Source organism: Lethenteron reissneri, chromosome 33 (assembly GCF_015708825.2).
Source record: "Lethenteron reissneri isolate LAM-NWPU_2019-01 chromosome 33, ASM1570882v1, whole genome shotgun sequence".
Lineage (NCBI taxonomy): Eukaryota > Metazoa > Chordata > Hyperoartia > Petromyzontiformes > Petromyzontidae > Lethenteron > Lethenteron reissneri.
The window spans coordinates 3,952,206-3,966,601 of NC_083811.1; the positions used below are offsets into that span (position 1 = coordinate 3,952,206).

A 14,396-nucleotide genomic window follows, 5' to 3' on the forward strand; every position below is an offset into this window, starting at 1 on the left:
CGCAGCCTCCCCATTAGGGCCGCTCCCGTCACTCACTCCGGCCGACGGAGAGGCGGAGAGGGGGGAGGAGCGGAGAGAGAGAGAGGCAAAGAGAGCGGAGGTGAGAGAGGGGGGGCGGAAGGAGAGCGGGAGAGAGCGGGAGAGAGTACGAGTCGAAAGGAATCAGGAGATGTGGCGAGGGTGGACAGAGTAGACTTGACTTTTAAACAACTTTTATTGCCGCCAGCAGCAAAAGCACTGGAGGCGATTTCAATATGAAATACACAAAGTCACCAGCACATAAAAGAAAACAAACGTTACAAATCGTTACAAATCCGCTGTGGCGCTGAAAGCACCGCACACAATACAAAAGAAAAGTCACGTGGTGGTGGTGTCATCGCGCACGCCACGGTGACGAGCGAGCGCTTCAGAAGGTGGACAGAGTAGAGAGCGAGTGTGGATAGGAGGAGAGTAGAGAGGAACGGGAGGCATGAGCGAATACGAAGGAGAGTAAATAGGAAACAGCAGAGAGTCGAGAGGAGACAGCAAGGATGAGAGAGCGAGGGGGAGTGGGTAGGACACAGGAGGGAGGAGAGAGAAAAGTGTGCGGAGGATAGGAGGAGAGCGCAGAGAAGAAGGAGAACGAGGAGAATGGAAAGAGTAGAGAGAGAGATGAGAGTGACGACAGAGAAAAGACGAGAGAGAAAACAGCGAGAGAGTATGTGTGAATGTTGAACTTCTATCGCACCGTGCGGAGCCAGCCGTGCTAATAGGAGGTCCGGGGGAAGGACAACAAACTAAAAACACAAAAAAGCAGTTCTAAAGGAATGAGTTTTCAAACGAGACGACGATTTAAAAGTGCTCAGCTCCCAGTGGCTGCCCAACATAGGAAGGAAGAGCGTTCCAGACGGCCGCAGAAGCGTGTGTGAAAGCGCCGCGCAATTGCTGCGTGAGGCCAGGACGGAGAGCGGAGATGAAGGCAGAGACAGACGCGAGAGAGTAGAGAGGTCGAGCGGTTATTGCAGATTTGTGTTGGTTCGGCACTGCCCCAGGCAGGCCCAGGGTGCATGGGGCCGGGGTTCGTCCGAGGGTCTCTGGTGCTGGAGTTGGCCCAACGTAGCGGCACGCGCTCGGCCCAGAATTCGTTTTCTTCAATCAAAACTGGAAAATAATGTATCGACGATGCAAGCCCAGACACGAGCACGTCTTGCAGATTTTGGATTTTGGAACTACCTCCCATCGTGCCGGCCTTTCGCTCGGATCAACGCAGCATGACGCTTAGCTGGCTATACCAACTCTCTTCACGGTTATTATCATTATTATTATATTACGAATTACACCCCTGCCCCCCTCCCCCCTTTCCCCCCTACCTTCCCCGAAGAAAAGACACCTGACGCGCCTACCAAGACGCTACGGTCCTACACGTCCGCGTCGGCTGTCTGTCTGAGCTGTACCCTTAGTTTTTTCGGTAAAGTCACGTAGGTAAAAAAAGTGAAATTAAAATTAATAAAAAATAAAAACTCACGACGTTTCGGAGGCAACACAAGTCTCCGTCGTCCGAGCCGCATTGTACACCCCCGCCCCCACCCCCCATGGTTGGATCAATAAAAAAAAATTACGAAAAAAAATTACGAAGTTATCCAACGAATCGGGGCGCCGCTGGATGGATCGTGGATGGAAAAAAGAAAAACCCGAGACGGATTTCCGTCGCCTCGCTCTGACCAGGAGCCGGGAGCGACGGTGGAGTCGCCCGCACGGCTCAGCGGCCGGCACAATGATCGGCCATCTGCCGCGGCGTGCCCCGGGACCACCTGCGAGAATTTAATTACCGGCTCACGGCTCCGTGCCGCTGTGCCGACAAAAACAAGTGACCTCGCCAGCCGAGCGTGAAACTTCGCACGCGGCGGCGGCGGCGTGGGGGCCGATCCGGCGCTTGCCAGGTCGACTCTGAGCCGGCGTCGCGCACAGCCTGGGTTCGACTCCGGGTCTCAGCGGCGATTAAACCGCAGCAGCTAAACCCGCGTTCTCAAGTGGAGCGAGTTGATGGGCTCACGTAGAGACCCGTGGACTCGCACAGAGACCCACAGACCCACACAGAGAACCATAGACTCACACAGAGAACCATAGACTTACACAGAGACCAATAGACTTACACAGAGACCCGTAGACTCCCACAGACCCATAGACTCACACAGTGGCCCATAGACTCACACAGAGAACCATAGACTCACACAGAGACCCGTAGACTCACACAGCGGCGCATAGACTCACACAGAGACCCATAGACTCACACAGTGGCGCATAGACTCACACAGAGACCCATAGACTCACACAAGAGACCCGTAGACTCACATAGACGGAGCTGTGATTAAACCGCGTTCTCAAGTGGAGCGAGTTGATGGGCTCACGTAGAGACCCGCGGACTCGCATAGAGACCCACAGACCCACACAGAGAACCATAGACTCACACAGAGACCCAAAGACTCACACAAGAGACCCGTAGACTCCCACAGACCCATAGACTCACACAGCGGCCCATAGACTCACACAGAGAACCATAGACTCACACAGAGACCCGTAGACTCACACAGCGGTGCACAGACTCACACAGAGTCGCATAGACTCACACAAGAGACCCACAGATTCACACAGAGACCCATAGACTCACATAGACGGCGCTGTGATTAAACCGCGTTCTCAAGTACAGCCAGTTGACAGGCACAGCCCGATTTACTAATTAATGCACAGAAATATCCACGGTGTTAAATGCGTTTTTTTTCGTGCCAAATACGGCTGAATTCCATCTGCGGTTAATGCAAAATCTGGGTTTGCCTGCCGCGAAATCGGACAGCATTTCCCTGGAGAAGGGGCGGGGGCGGTTTTGGATAATTCACCCCACTCGTGTGCGGATGGACACGGTCCCTTGGAAGGCGTCTCAACAGTAGTTCTGCGACATCTCCTTCTGCAAAGTCTCTCTCGAACACGGGGCGGGGCACCGCTCACCGCGAGTACGAAGGCGCGAAGTGGAATAAAACGTCGAGAAGGGTGATGGTGGATATCTTCAGGGGCCAAAACGTAAAACTGCTCAAAAAATGTAACACGTGGTAGAGCTTTCGCGACGAACATTATCCATAATAGAGACATCTTGGGTTAGATCGCGTAAATATAAATGCGTCAAATTTCGATTTAAAGCTTTCGTGCATGCAGGGATTCGTCTTCTTGGTTATTTCGGTAAAGTCACGTAGAAGGGAAATGATAAAATAATAAAAATAAAATAATTCTTACGACGTTTCGGCCACAACGCAAGTGCCAAAAGGACGGCTGCTTGCGTTGTGGTTGAAACGTCGTGAGAATTATTTTATTATGTTTTATTTTTATTATTTTATCATTTCCCTTCTACGTGACTTTATAAATGCGTCGTAAAACCCGCCACCACCCGACACAGCCATACATTAACCCCCCCCTCTGGCCTTCGTACGTGATTGACTCACAAGTGACACGACGTCACATGTATCCCTCTATATGAGACCGCAGTCAGGAGGATTTCTCCACAAATCTGCCTGTCCGCATGATGATGCTGGTTGTAATTACTGGCGAGAGGTCGTACTCGGATTGTAAACGTTGTGGGTTTTACTCCCCAACACACAAGCGGTTAGTGCTGAACTAGTAACGAATCGGCACGTTTTGTTCACGTGACAAACCTAACTAATTGGCCGTGTCGGGTGGAGGCGGGTTTAACGAGACGTTTGTACTTACGCCACCTAACCTGAAAACCCTCGATTATGCTCAGAAAAATGTCTCGTGCACAAAACTCACAACGATTGCCAACAATATAACGTCGGAGCATTCTTTCGTATTTATTTTTAAATGTCACGCTGCACAGCACAGACGGGCGTGTGTGGCGGAAAGCTAAAAACGAAGCGAAACTATTGCGAGGGTGTCGGAGCGTGCGCGTATAAATGCATCGTTTATACAAGACACAGATGCCGATCGCAGGGGGCTTTCTGGGTGTTTAATGACTCTAGCCCATTGTCACATGTATACCGTGCATATGTCACGCTCCGAATTCCCAACTGAAACAAGAGGCTCGGTGATTGGCGTGGCTTACCAGCTTGTGATTTCCGTGACGCGCGCGCACAGACACCTGGCGTGTCCGGGGGACGGTGACGGAATCGTCAAAAATTTGAATTTCTATTTACGTTGAACAGAAATAATACGTTGATTTATTATTCTTTTTAGTGTTATTATTACGAATGCAGCGCACTTTTTCAAAAAAGTTTGACATTTCGGGATCAGCGCGTACTAACACCCCACTCTTGAAACGTTTCTATTGTTAACTATTCTTGTTATTTTAGCAGGTAAGGCCCACTGAGCTATGTAGCTTTTTTTCACAAGCGACCTGGCCGCAAATGAGAGCTCAACGAAGTGGCTTATCATCACGTGGTCATTTACAGCAGCCAAATACTCTAAGCGCGTGTTGATTTTAAATGTGGAGGGAAAAACCGGAGGACCCGGGGAGAAAAATCCACCACGGGGAGAGACACGCAAACTCCAAATATGGGATCGAACCTACAACCTCCTGTATACCAGGCGAGGGAGATGACATCCTGCGACCACGGCGCCACATTCTAGATTCGCCTCGGGCTGCTCCAGTCAACCAAGAGGTCTAGGGTGGCACAGGGAGACCTTAATTAGTAAATCGGTCGCTCAAAATACAAACGTACCTACGGGCAGTACCGGCCATGTGCCTAGTCACGGATTCCCCCTCCGTGCGTAGCCGGCAGTTTATCACGAGGGAAATCAGTCGGACAAAAGTGTGGAGATTTGTTTTTTTTTATCGTCCGTGCAACAGACGAGATATTCCAAAAGTATAATAGAAATATAATTTCGATTTAAAGCTTTCGTGACTGCAGGGATTCATCTTCTTGGTTCTTTCGGTAAAGTCACGTAGAAGGGAAGTAATAAAATAATAAAAATAAATTATTATGTTTTAAATTATTATGTTTTAAATTATTATGTTTTATTTTTATTATTTTATTACTTCCCTTCTACGTGACTTTACCGAAAGAACCAAGAAGAGAAATATAATTGTTAATAATCGCCGTAATTCTCATCTTTCCATGTTAATTAAAGTTATTGATATCAATTACATTCATTGCAATATACCTGCTATTCTTTGGATGTTATTTTAATCTACCCCGACAGTTTTGTTTGAAATTATGTTTCACTATAAGTAACTAATTCTCCAACATTAACGTACAGCACCTCTATCAACAAGTCTTCCAAGAGGTCTTACAGATTACCGTATCCCAGTAATCATCATTACCATCGTCACGTGTGTACGTTGAACTTCTTTCGCACCGTACATAGCCCACCGTGCTAATCGGAGGTGCTAGGGTCACGTTCAAGTTCATTTATTAAGGTACAGCCCTGTGAGCCATTCGGCTCTTGAATCGGGTGCAACCGCAACAAACAAAAAACAAAAACATGAACAAGAAAACAACTTAAAGTGAATATGTGACTAAGTGCAAACAGAAAATCCAAGAAAAGACAGCAAAATATTGCAGAAAAAACACCGTTACACACCAACACTTTGTGCAAACATCTCAGTGGGTCAATCCACTGCTAGATAAAGGCCTCTTCCCCACTGCCCCTAAGGTCTCCGCGATCCCTGCGATGCACCGGGGCGGGTTCCCTTCGGCGTTTGTTTTCACGATAAACAGAAAGAAAACCTCAGCTGCGAGCCAATTTCACGTCGACTTAACCGCTCTCGCATCTCATCGGCACGGGAGCACAAGGCGCGCCCCACCGGTGAAATGCTCCGGTGATTGTCGGCGATTGCGCCGCGGCGAACCGAGGGGGGTTTTGTTTGTGGCGGAGTTTTGTGCAACGGCGGGGATTGGGGAAGCAGCCAGGGGCAACGCCGCGCAGTTTGGCCAAAGGTATTTTAAACAAATATGAATTCGTATGAAAGCTAAGCGTGCAAAAGGACGCGGGCGGAAATCGAGCGGTCCTTTTTTGGTTTGTTCTGTACGTTGGAATTCTTGTGCGCTGTACGTAGCCAACCGTGTTAAATCAGAAGGACAACAAACTAGATGCAAAAAAGCACTTCTAAGGAAATGAGTTTTCAATCTAGATAATTTAAAAGTGCACTGCTCCCAGTGGCTTTCTAAGATCGGAAACAAGAGTGTTCCAGACGGCCGCAGAAGCGCATCGGTAAGCGCCACGCGATGCGGTGACCTCCGTCTTAATTCGATGGCCAGCGAAAAGCTGCTGCCGCTGCTGCGAGGCTGACCGGAGCTCGCGTGGTGGTTTAGTCTCCTTGTCAAGATCAGCAAGGTAAAAAAAAGAGAATAAGATAATACGAAGGTCGAGGGTAGATTTAGAACAGAATTAACGAGCCACGGCGGCATTTAACCTTATTCAAGCAAAGTCAAAAAGAGATTTCCCCCCTCGTATTTGAGCAGGAACGTACTGGTAATGACAAGGGGCCCAAGTTAGGTTTCTCCGCGGGGTTGCCGGGCTCACCACTCTCCGTGATCGGGTGACGAGCTCGGTAATCCAGGAGAGCCTCAGAGTCGAGCCGCTGCTCCTCCGGATCGAGAGGAGCCAGTCGAGGTGGTTCGGGCACCTGGTGAGGATGCCCCCCCCCCCGGTAGACTCCCCCTGGTTCTCTACCGGGCAGCAGCAGCAGCAACGTGCCACTGGGCGAAGACCCCGGGGCCGGCCCAGGACCACGCTGGCGGGATGATGTCGCTCGGCTGGCCTGGGAACAGCTGGGAGTCTGTGTGTAGTCGTGTATAGTAGTGTTGTGTGTAGTAGTGTATAGTGTAGTAGTGTAACGTGTATAGTAGTGCAGTGTATAGTAGTGTCTTGTATAGTAGTGTGTAGTAGTGTATAATAGTGTAGTGTATAGTAGTGTATAGTAGTGTGTAGTATATAGTGTAATGTGTATAGTAGTGTAGTGTATAGTAATGTATAGTGTATAGTAATGTATAGTGTATAGTAGTGTAGTGTATAGTAATGTATAGTGTAAAGTAGTGTAACGTGTATAGTAGTGTAACGTGTATAGTAGTGTAGTGTATAGTAATGTGTAGTGTGGTAGGAAAGGGAGGTCTGGATCGCCACTACTCAACACGCTGCAGCCGCGACCCTCACCAGGACAAGCGGACTGAGAAACGAACGTAATAACGTATTGGTGCTCGTCTTCCGTTTAGAGCAATGAGCCAGTGGTGGGAATTCCACATTCCTATTGCCGGGGCGAGTTTATCCGTAGCGCAACCGCCGTCGAATTCCTCACACAGGGAATGCTCATTGTATCCGCCCGGAGCGACGATGATGATGATGAGCTGATCGCCCCCACACAACCCGAGCCACCTGACCGGAAGTATTTCAACGTCACTGCAGAGGGCGATTTAGAAAAGAGGCACGATAAACGGTGAAACACCGATGAACGCGGTAAAAGCCGCAGCAATAAGCAAAGAAAAGGCATCACAGAACAAACGAAAAACAATAAACGAGCATCCCAGCAAAGGGGAAGCCGTACCATATTAAGGAGCAGGAGCGTAAAAGCATTTGAGGACAAGGGTCGTCCCGGCATGCCAAGGGGCCACGGAAGAGGGGGCCGCGCGGGGGGTCTGACAGCCGACGGACGGGGCCTGACGCTGGGTTCACTGGGGGCCCTTCCTCTCCACATCTCTCCGTGCGACCACGGCGGCGAGCGGGTGACGGCGGGGGTGGATTTAACTCGCCCGTTGGCCGCCCCGTGGTGCTGCCAGCGAATTCAACCGGGCGCAGAAAATGTACATTTTTCGGGGGGTGGCGCGGGGCTGGGTGATGGACGAGCGTTATAATGAGGATGACGAACACGATAGCGCTCGCACGCTCCACCAGTCGGAGAACTCGGAGGCGCAGAGTCAGAACTCAAACTCCGTCGGAGGCCAGGAAAAGCCAAAACCTTGCTTGGCTTTCTGTTGCGGGTGTTTGAAATACCCGAATGGACGAAATTTCAACGAAATTGTTTGCAGTAGTGGTATATTACAATTAGGGGCTTGTTTTTAATTTACTTTATGAGGATACCGACTTTGATTTGGTGTTCCCCTATTTTTTTTTTCTTAAATACACGGCCCCGTTTGGTCTGCTTGGGGCCCTAAACTTTGGCTTAAGCTTGCTTCTGCCACGCGAGAGCGTTTCAATGAGTTGACAAATTTTAAAAAATAAATGTACTTAATCATTTGATTTGCATCCCCATGTCTGTGCGATTTCTGTAAAGGCTAAACGGCGAATGGGGCGAGCACATAGGTACGGCACTTGTGTGCGACGTTTAAGCTCCGAATTTGCCACCAGATGGCAATTGCATCTCAAAATACATCAGCACCCTTGCACGTCTGCACGCCAGAAAAGCAATGGGGTTGCTATTTTTTTTTGTTTCTGCCCAAAAACAATTGCGGCTGCCTTTGTCTCGCCAGCGATGATGTTTACACACACACACTCACTCGTGTGCAAAGCCACAAACACAGCTGCCCTCCGCTGGTCACATGGGCACCGGTTTGGCCATCCTGTCGGCGCTCGTCCAAACATTATCACCAGCATCAAATCCCGACTACGTTTGGTATTCATGCGGATTTCATAGCACACAAGCCATTACCACGGCACTTTGTCTCACGTGCGACGGGGGCAACGTTGCAAAGCGGTTACACCCTGAGAGATAATTTGCGGTAAAATTTCGGACGTGGCAAATTTTGGAGTGTCGCGGGATCTCCGAAGTCCGTTGTGAAGCAGAGAGCTCGTGCTTTTCTCGTGAACTCACCTGCAGTGTTAACCGGGGCGGCCGCCGGGCTCGAACCGCGGCGCGCGCCGCAACCACCTCGTTCACCGCTCGCCAGCGTCGGGCGGCGGCGCCACGGGGTTGAAGAGGGGGCGGGCCTTCGTGTGGCCCAGCGTGGCCAGGCGGTCCTCAAACTCGCGCCTGGTGCCGGCGATGAGCGACAGCGCCCCGCCGCCCCGCGCCACGTCACAGCCGGCGGCGCGCAGGCGCGACGCGCGGTGCCGCACGATGGGCGCGGTGAGCTCCAGCGAGGACGGGCACGCACGCACCGCCCGCAGCGACGCGCCAAGCGACAGCAGCACCTGCGGCGCGGGGAAAACGCACGGGCGGGCACGCACTCAGACGGACACGCGTGTACGCTGACATAGACAAGGATTCCACCCCCCCCTCCGTAGCCTTCACTGGCTGTCGGGGCAAGAGCTGCTTGCGAGCGCCCATACACGAACACACGGAAGGGGCAACAATAGCCGCATTCGCCGCTAAGTGGCGGTGACAGCGGCGCGTGCATGCACACACATGCACCAGCGCACCAGCGATAGCGACAGGCATTCAGCAAAATCACCTTTGACGACTTGTAGACCGTTGGGTCAGGCGATGTTGTAGCAAGCACGTAGGAGGTGCGCAAACAAGACACAGACGAAGATCCCCCGTGTAGCCTTAACAGACTGTGTGAGCGAGTGCTGTTAGCGAGCACCTATTAAGGCCGGCACGGCACACGAGTGGGTTGGTAGCAAACACCATGCCCGGCTGCCTTTGTCTCCCTAGCGGCGATGTTTACACATCGCACCAGGTACTCATTTGAGGCTGAGTCGACCTAGGAGAGGCCCAGGACCGGTTCAGATAATCAGCAGTGGTGTTGGCCATGAGCCATCAAAGTCGGGTCGCTGGGTTCATAACGCAGTGCGCTAACCACTGCGCCACCGCTCCCTAAACAGCGACACGTACACAACCACACCCACACAGCTGCACACGCAGACACGCAGAGGTTGTCATTAACGTGGGCTCACCTGACAACTGGGATACTTCTGGGGAAATGGATTATACCCTCTCTCCGTGGTATAAACACCAACACGCATATGTACACAAGCATGTGCTTTACGCAACATACACATAATCCGGTTTAGCCTGAGAGACAGTTGGCGAAAATGCTGTTAGCGACTACACGGTAGTTGCCATCATCATCATCATCATCGGCCCAAGCCGCCGGGCGCCACCCGTCGTGATCCCATGGGTGGAACGATCCACCCGGCACCTTGCACATGAACCGATTCCATCGCTCCATCTCCGCGGCGGCCGTAATCTTGGATGCGTTCCATTCCTCGCCCGTCTCTCCGTTGATGTTTTTATTATTATTATCACGTGTTTCGTTGATAGCTTTATGTCCATAATTACGAATATTGCCAACCCTTTGTCAATCACAGCACTACTTGTGAGGGCTGTCCCAGGCACAGATGCCAACCCGGTTACGACGGGCATTGCATGCACCTCGGTCAAGAATTGAACCGGGGTAGCCGGGATGGGTACGGCTCGCGAGCGCAACACAACTCGCCGCCTTGCGCCACCACCACCGCTATCGCGACGTTCCCCTCCACGCGGCGGTACATAAGCACGCGGCGCTTTCGAGTGCTCGTGCCGGCGGGCGATTACATCGGTTTATCAAGCCATCGATTTAGCGAGCGCGCGTGGCTATCTGCCCGCGGTATCGCAGAGCGGGTGGCTGGCCTGGTGCGGCCTGGAGCGGCCGATGCCCCGATCCGACGCCCCGCACCTCCCCGTCGCGCTCCAAATGCGACGCGGACGGTTTCCCCCAAGTGAGGGTCCTCCACGGGGGCGCCCCGCGTGCGATGCTCTTATCGGCAAACGCCGGTAAAACATTTACTTCACACGCACCTGAGCAGCGCCTACGAAGGCCGGCACGCCACACGTGGGGGGTCGGTGGCCAGAACCGCTCCCGGCCACCTGCACCAGGTACTCATTTAAGGCTGAGTCGACCTATGGGAGGCCAAGGACCAGTTCCAATAATCGTCACTGTTGCTGACCGTGAGCAGGAATCGATCTCGGGTCGCCGGGTTTGCAGCGCAGCGCAAGCTCACCGCTGCGCTACCGCTCCCCAATTAATTCTCACGCACGCACACACACCTACGTACACTCGCTAGGCCACTGAAAACTCACCCACGCACAAGCTAAAACGTCCACGTGTCTCCGCGCTGTCGAGCGGCGCAATGTAACGCTGCATGTATTTCAAATCGGAGACAAGCGCGAGCATGACGAGGGGATTTCTCCCTCCCCCCACCCACGCAACCCCCCCCCCCCCCCCCGAGTCGCCGGAGGTCCGAATTGAATTGAAATTCATTTCTTCGGGAGGCATCCCTACCCTACGTTCGCCGTCGGTCGCCGCGCGGACACCACGACGAGGCGCGAGGACTTCCCTGACGCTCAAATCCTCATCGGCCGACACCGCGGCCCGGCGGCCCGGGCCCTTCGAAGAAACGAAAACTTCCAAAGGTCATCGACGATTCTTACGTGCAGGCGTCCGTGAAAAACTCCCGTACGGCGGAGCGGGTGGGGAAAACGCTGGCCAGCCCTCCCACCCCTGTACTGCGCGTGGAGCAGAACGTCTCGAGAAGTGGCTCTACATTGTCCGTCTCCGCGGGCCGCTCTCTACCGCCGAGGAATCGGGGGACGGATTCTCCCGTCGCCGGCGACAGCGAGCGCGGCCCCGGAGGGAGAATGACGAGCGAAAAAAAACCCACACAAACACAACACATTAATCCGAAAGACGTCTCTCTTCTCGCGTCTAGGGAGCAGAGAGGGATTTGAAACAACATTGCGGGAGGGGTGGGGGTGCGGGGGAGGACACGGAGGCTTTTTCTCTGGGAACGCAAACGAGGCGCAATCTGGCCCCCAAATCCCCGCGCAATGTCGCAAACATCTGCGGAAAGGACACCAGATGGGCGCATCCCGTCCGGCGATTAAACGCCGGCGCGCGCTCTCTCCGCACACAGTCTCACGGGGCAAGGTGATCGTTACGCTCCGGGCAGGACGGTTCGTTATAGTTCGTGATGGGAGTCGGTCGCTCTATCTACTGCTGGATGAAGCCCCCTGACCCCTGACCCCTGCTCCCAGATGCCGCCATCGCTCGTGGTGTCACGGTGGAGAAAGGTCATCAAGATTCCGTGCGCGAGATGATTTCTCCGCTCCATCTCGGCAGACGTGACACCCCACTTGGCTGCGTCTGTCACTTTGGCTGCGACTCTGCTATCATCCCTGAAAATGTACCGGTTGGGTAAACTGATGATGATGATGACGATGACGAAGACAATGATGATGCACAAAAAACGTCCCCATCGAATCATCGGCCAAGAATCCCAGTGCAGGACCCTCCTGAGAAAGAGTGTTGAGACTCCGCAAGGATTTTCTGGACTGTAAAAGCCATCATCATTATTACTGACCGCAGCTGATAACGATGATAACCTTCACGCAAAATATTATTTTTGTACATTCACGACTCAATGTGTTTGTTGTCGTTGTGGTTTACATATAATAATCTACACCGGCTATGAATGTAACATCTTCATCATCATCAACTTCATTATGCATAGGTAAAGGCGCAGTCCTGCATACTGCCTGCTCACGACACTGCTGGCGGAAGGGCCGTCACCACAGAAGAGGCTCCAGAAAGCCTCTCTCGAGGGTATTGGGCCTACTCTTCCACGCCGGCCACACGTCATGTTTGGTGGTGGAGGAGGGAATACCCACACTTCATCCGACTACGGGCGGCCTGCCGATCGACCGTCCGTCGTACCGATGTTGTGGACAGAGGTGGGAGGGAGGGGGGAGGGGCGAAGGGCTGGGGGGGGGGGGAGATTCAAGAAAGTTGCCCATCTTTTAAACTGCAGCGACCTCTGACCTTACGTAAAGGACACATTTCCATCTGTTCTGTCTTTGGTCGGAAGCAAGGCTGTTGCCCTAAATGTCAGCCAATTCATTTATCCTCTTACTAGCTTTACTACCCGGCTTCGCCCGAGACTTGGATTCTTGTCTTGGATTAATACACGGAGGGTGGCGGGGGGGGGGGATGCGTGACGTCAGCAGGCACACTGCGTGACGCTTTCCGCATACGGGTCACATGACAGATGTGACGTCACAGCTCACTTGCCGTGCAAAATATATGCATTATTGCACACATTCACAAATTTCCCTTTAATAGAAAGAGATTAAGGCAGTCTTAATAATAATTATTCAGATTTACATGGCGCTCTTAAACGATGGATCTCAGAGCGCCATGCATGCAGAGGAGGAGAATAAGTGAGAAGCAACCAGGGTAGAGAGAGAGAGAGACTCACGAGACCAGATAGAGAACTAGCGAGAGACTGTGTTAAACAGCTGGTGGCGGGGTCTTCAGCCCGGGGACTTAGAAGTCTCCAATGACTGCGACCTCCTGACCTCCAAGGGGCAGGGGACTCCAGGGCCCCCGGGCGCCGTGCGGACAGCAGCCCGGTGGGCAAGCCCAGCGTGGCAGCCTGGAGCGGGGTCACGCTAAGCAGGGGGGGGGGGGGCAACCATCGGTGGATCTCAGAGGCCTCGGGGGAGGAGCGTGCGGCCGAATGGTGGAGTGTGCGGCCGAATCAGCTCCTGGATATGAGCATTCGAACACAGGCACGAGTTGGAGAATCTTAAAGTCAATAATGTCGAAATGCGGGTTAAAACGTGTGTTTCTTTGTGCCTACTGTCAAAGTAGTGCCGCCACCGCCCTTATTTGTGTTTCGCTGAAATGAATGAGCACTCCCCGGTGTGGCAACGCGTGCCGAGGGCCGCCCAGAGGCAAAAACCGACGCCTCCCCATCTCCCGCACCATCGGACACGGCATGCGCCAGGTCACCCCGCGCCCCCGGCGGCGGACCGCCCTCGCGTCGGGGAACCGAACCTTCAGGTTCTCAGCGAGGATCTCTGCCGGGAAGCTGAGCAGCGTCGGGCAGGCGAGCAGCACCCTCCGGACCGCGGCGTCGCCGCCGCCGCCGGAACCGCCGGCGCCATCGTCGCCCTCCTCCTCGTCCGCGTCGTCGCACCCCAGCTCGCTCCGGCAGAACCGCAGTACCGCGCCGATCGCCGGCCCCGCGGGCGGCGAGCCCCGCACGCCCGTCGCCACGCGCAGCAGCTCCCGGTCGGAGAGGGCGAGGCGTCGGCGCAGGAGGGCCGCGAGGCCCGCCAGGCGCTCCGGCGAGTCGCCCGCGAGTGCGTGGGCGTCCTGGCTCAGCAGCTTGGCGAGCCAGGCGCGTGCGTCGCGCTCCGAGCCGCCGAGCGAGCGGTGGAAGCGGTGCAGGGCGGCCACCGCGGCGCCGTTGTCGGCGGCGGGGCGGCAGAAGAGCTGCGGCGCCGCGGCGAGGAGCCGCGCGAGCACGCGGCGGTGGAGGCCGGCGGAGAGGAGCAGCGCGATGTTGTCCTGCGTACGTTTGTGTGAGCGCGTGCATGTGTGTGTGTGAATGTGTGTGGGGTAGTGTAGCGGTTAGCGCGCTGCGCTATGAACCCGGCGACCCGAGTTCAATTCCCGGCCACGGCCAACACCGGTGACGATTATGTGAACCAGTCC

At 53.8% G+C, this 14,396-nt stretch overlaps 1 protein-coding gene across 6 annotated transcripts in view; it reads right to left on the reverse strand.

Moving 5' to 3' along the window:
* Window positions 1-3,443: 3,443 nt before the first annotated feature.
* MTERF2 (mitochondrial transcription termination factor 2) overlaps window positions 3,444-14,396 on the reverse strand; it is a 31,408-nt gene continuing 20,455 nt past the window's right edge. For 3 of the 6 annotated variants that reach the window (XM_061564326.1, XM_061564327.1, XM_061564328.1), the window contains exons 3-4: window positions 13,734-14,249; window positions 5,046-9,108 (exon numbers count right to left, since the gene is read on the reverse strand). In XM_061564326.1, coding sequence (XP_061420310.1) covers window positions 8,851-9,108; window positions 13,734-14,249 — 774 coding nt within the window. In that variant the 3' untranslated portion in view covers window positions 5,046-8,850. Of the gene's footprint in view, window positions 4,646-5,045; window positions 9,109-13,733; window positions 14,250-14,396 lie in introns of those variants that run through there. The other 3 variants (XR_009756032.1, XR_009756030.1, XR_009756031.1) reach the window with 3 other exon arrangements.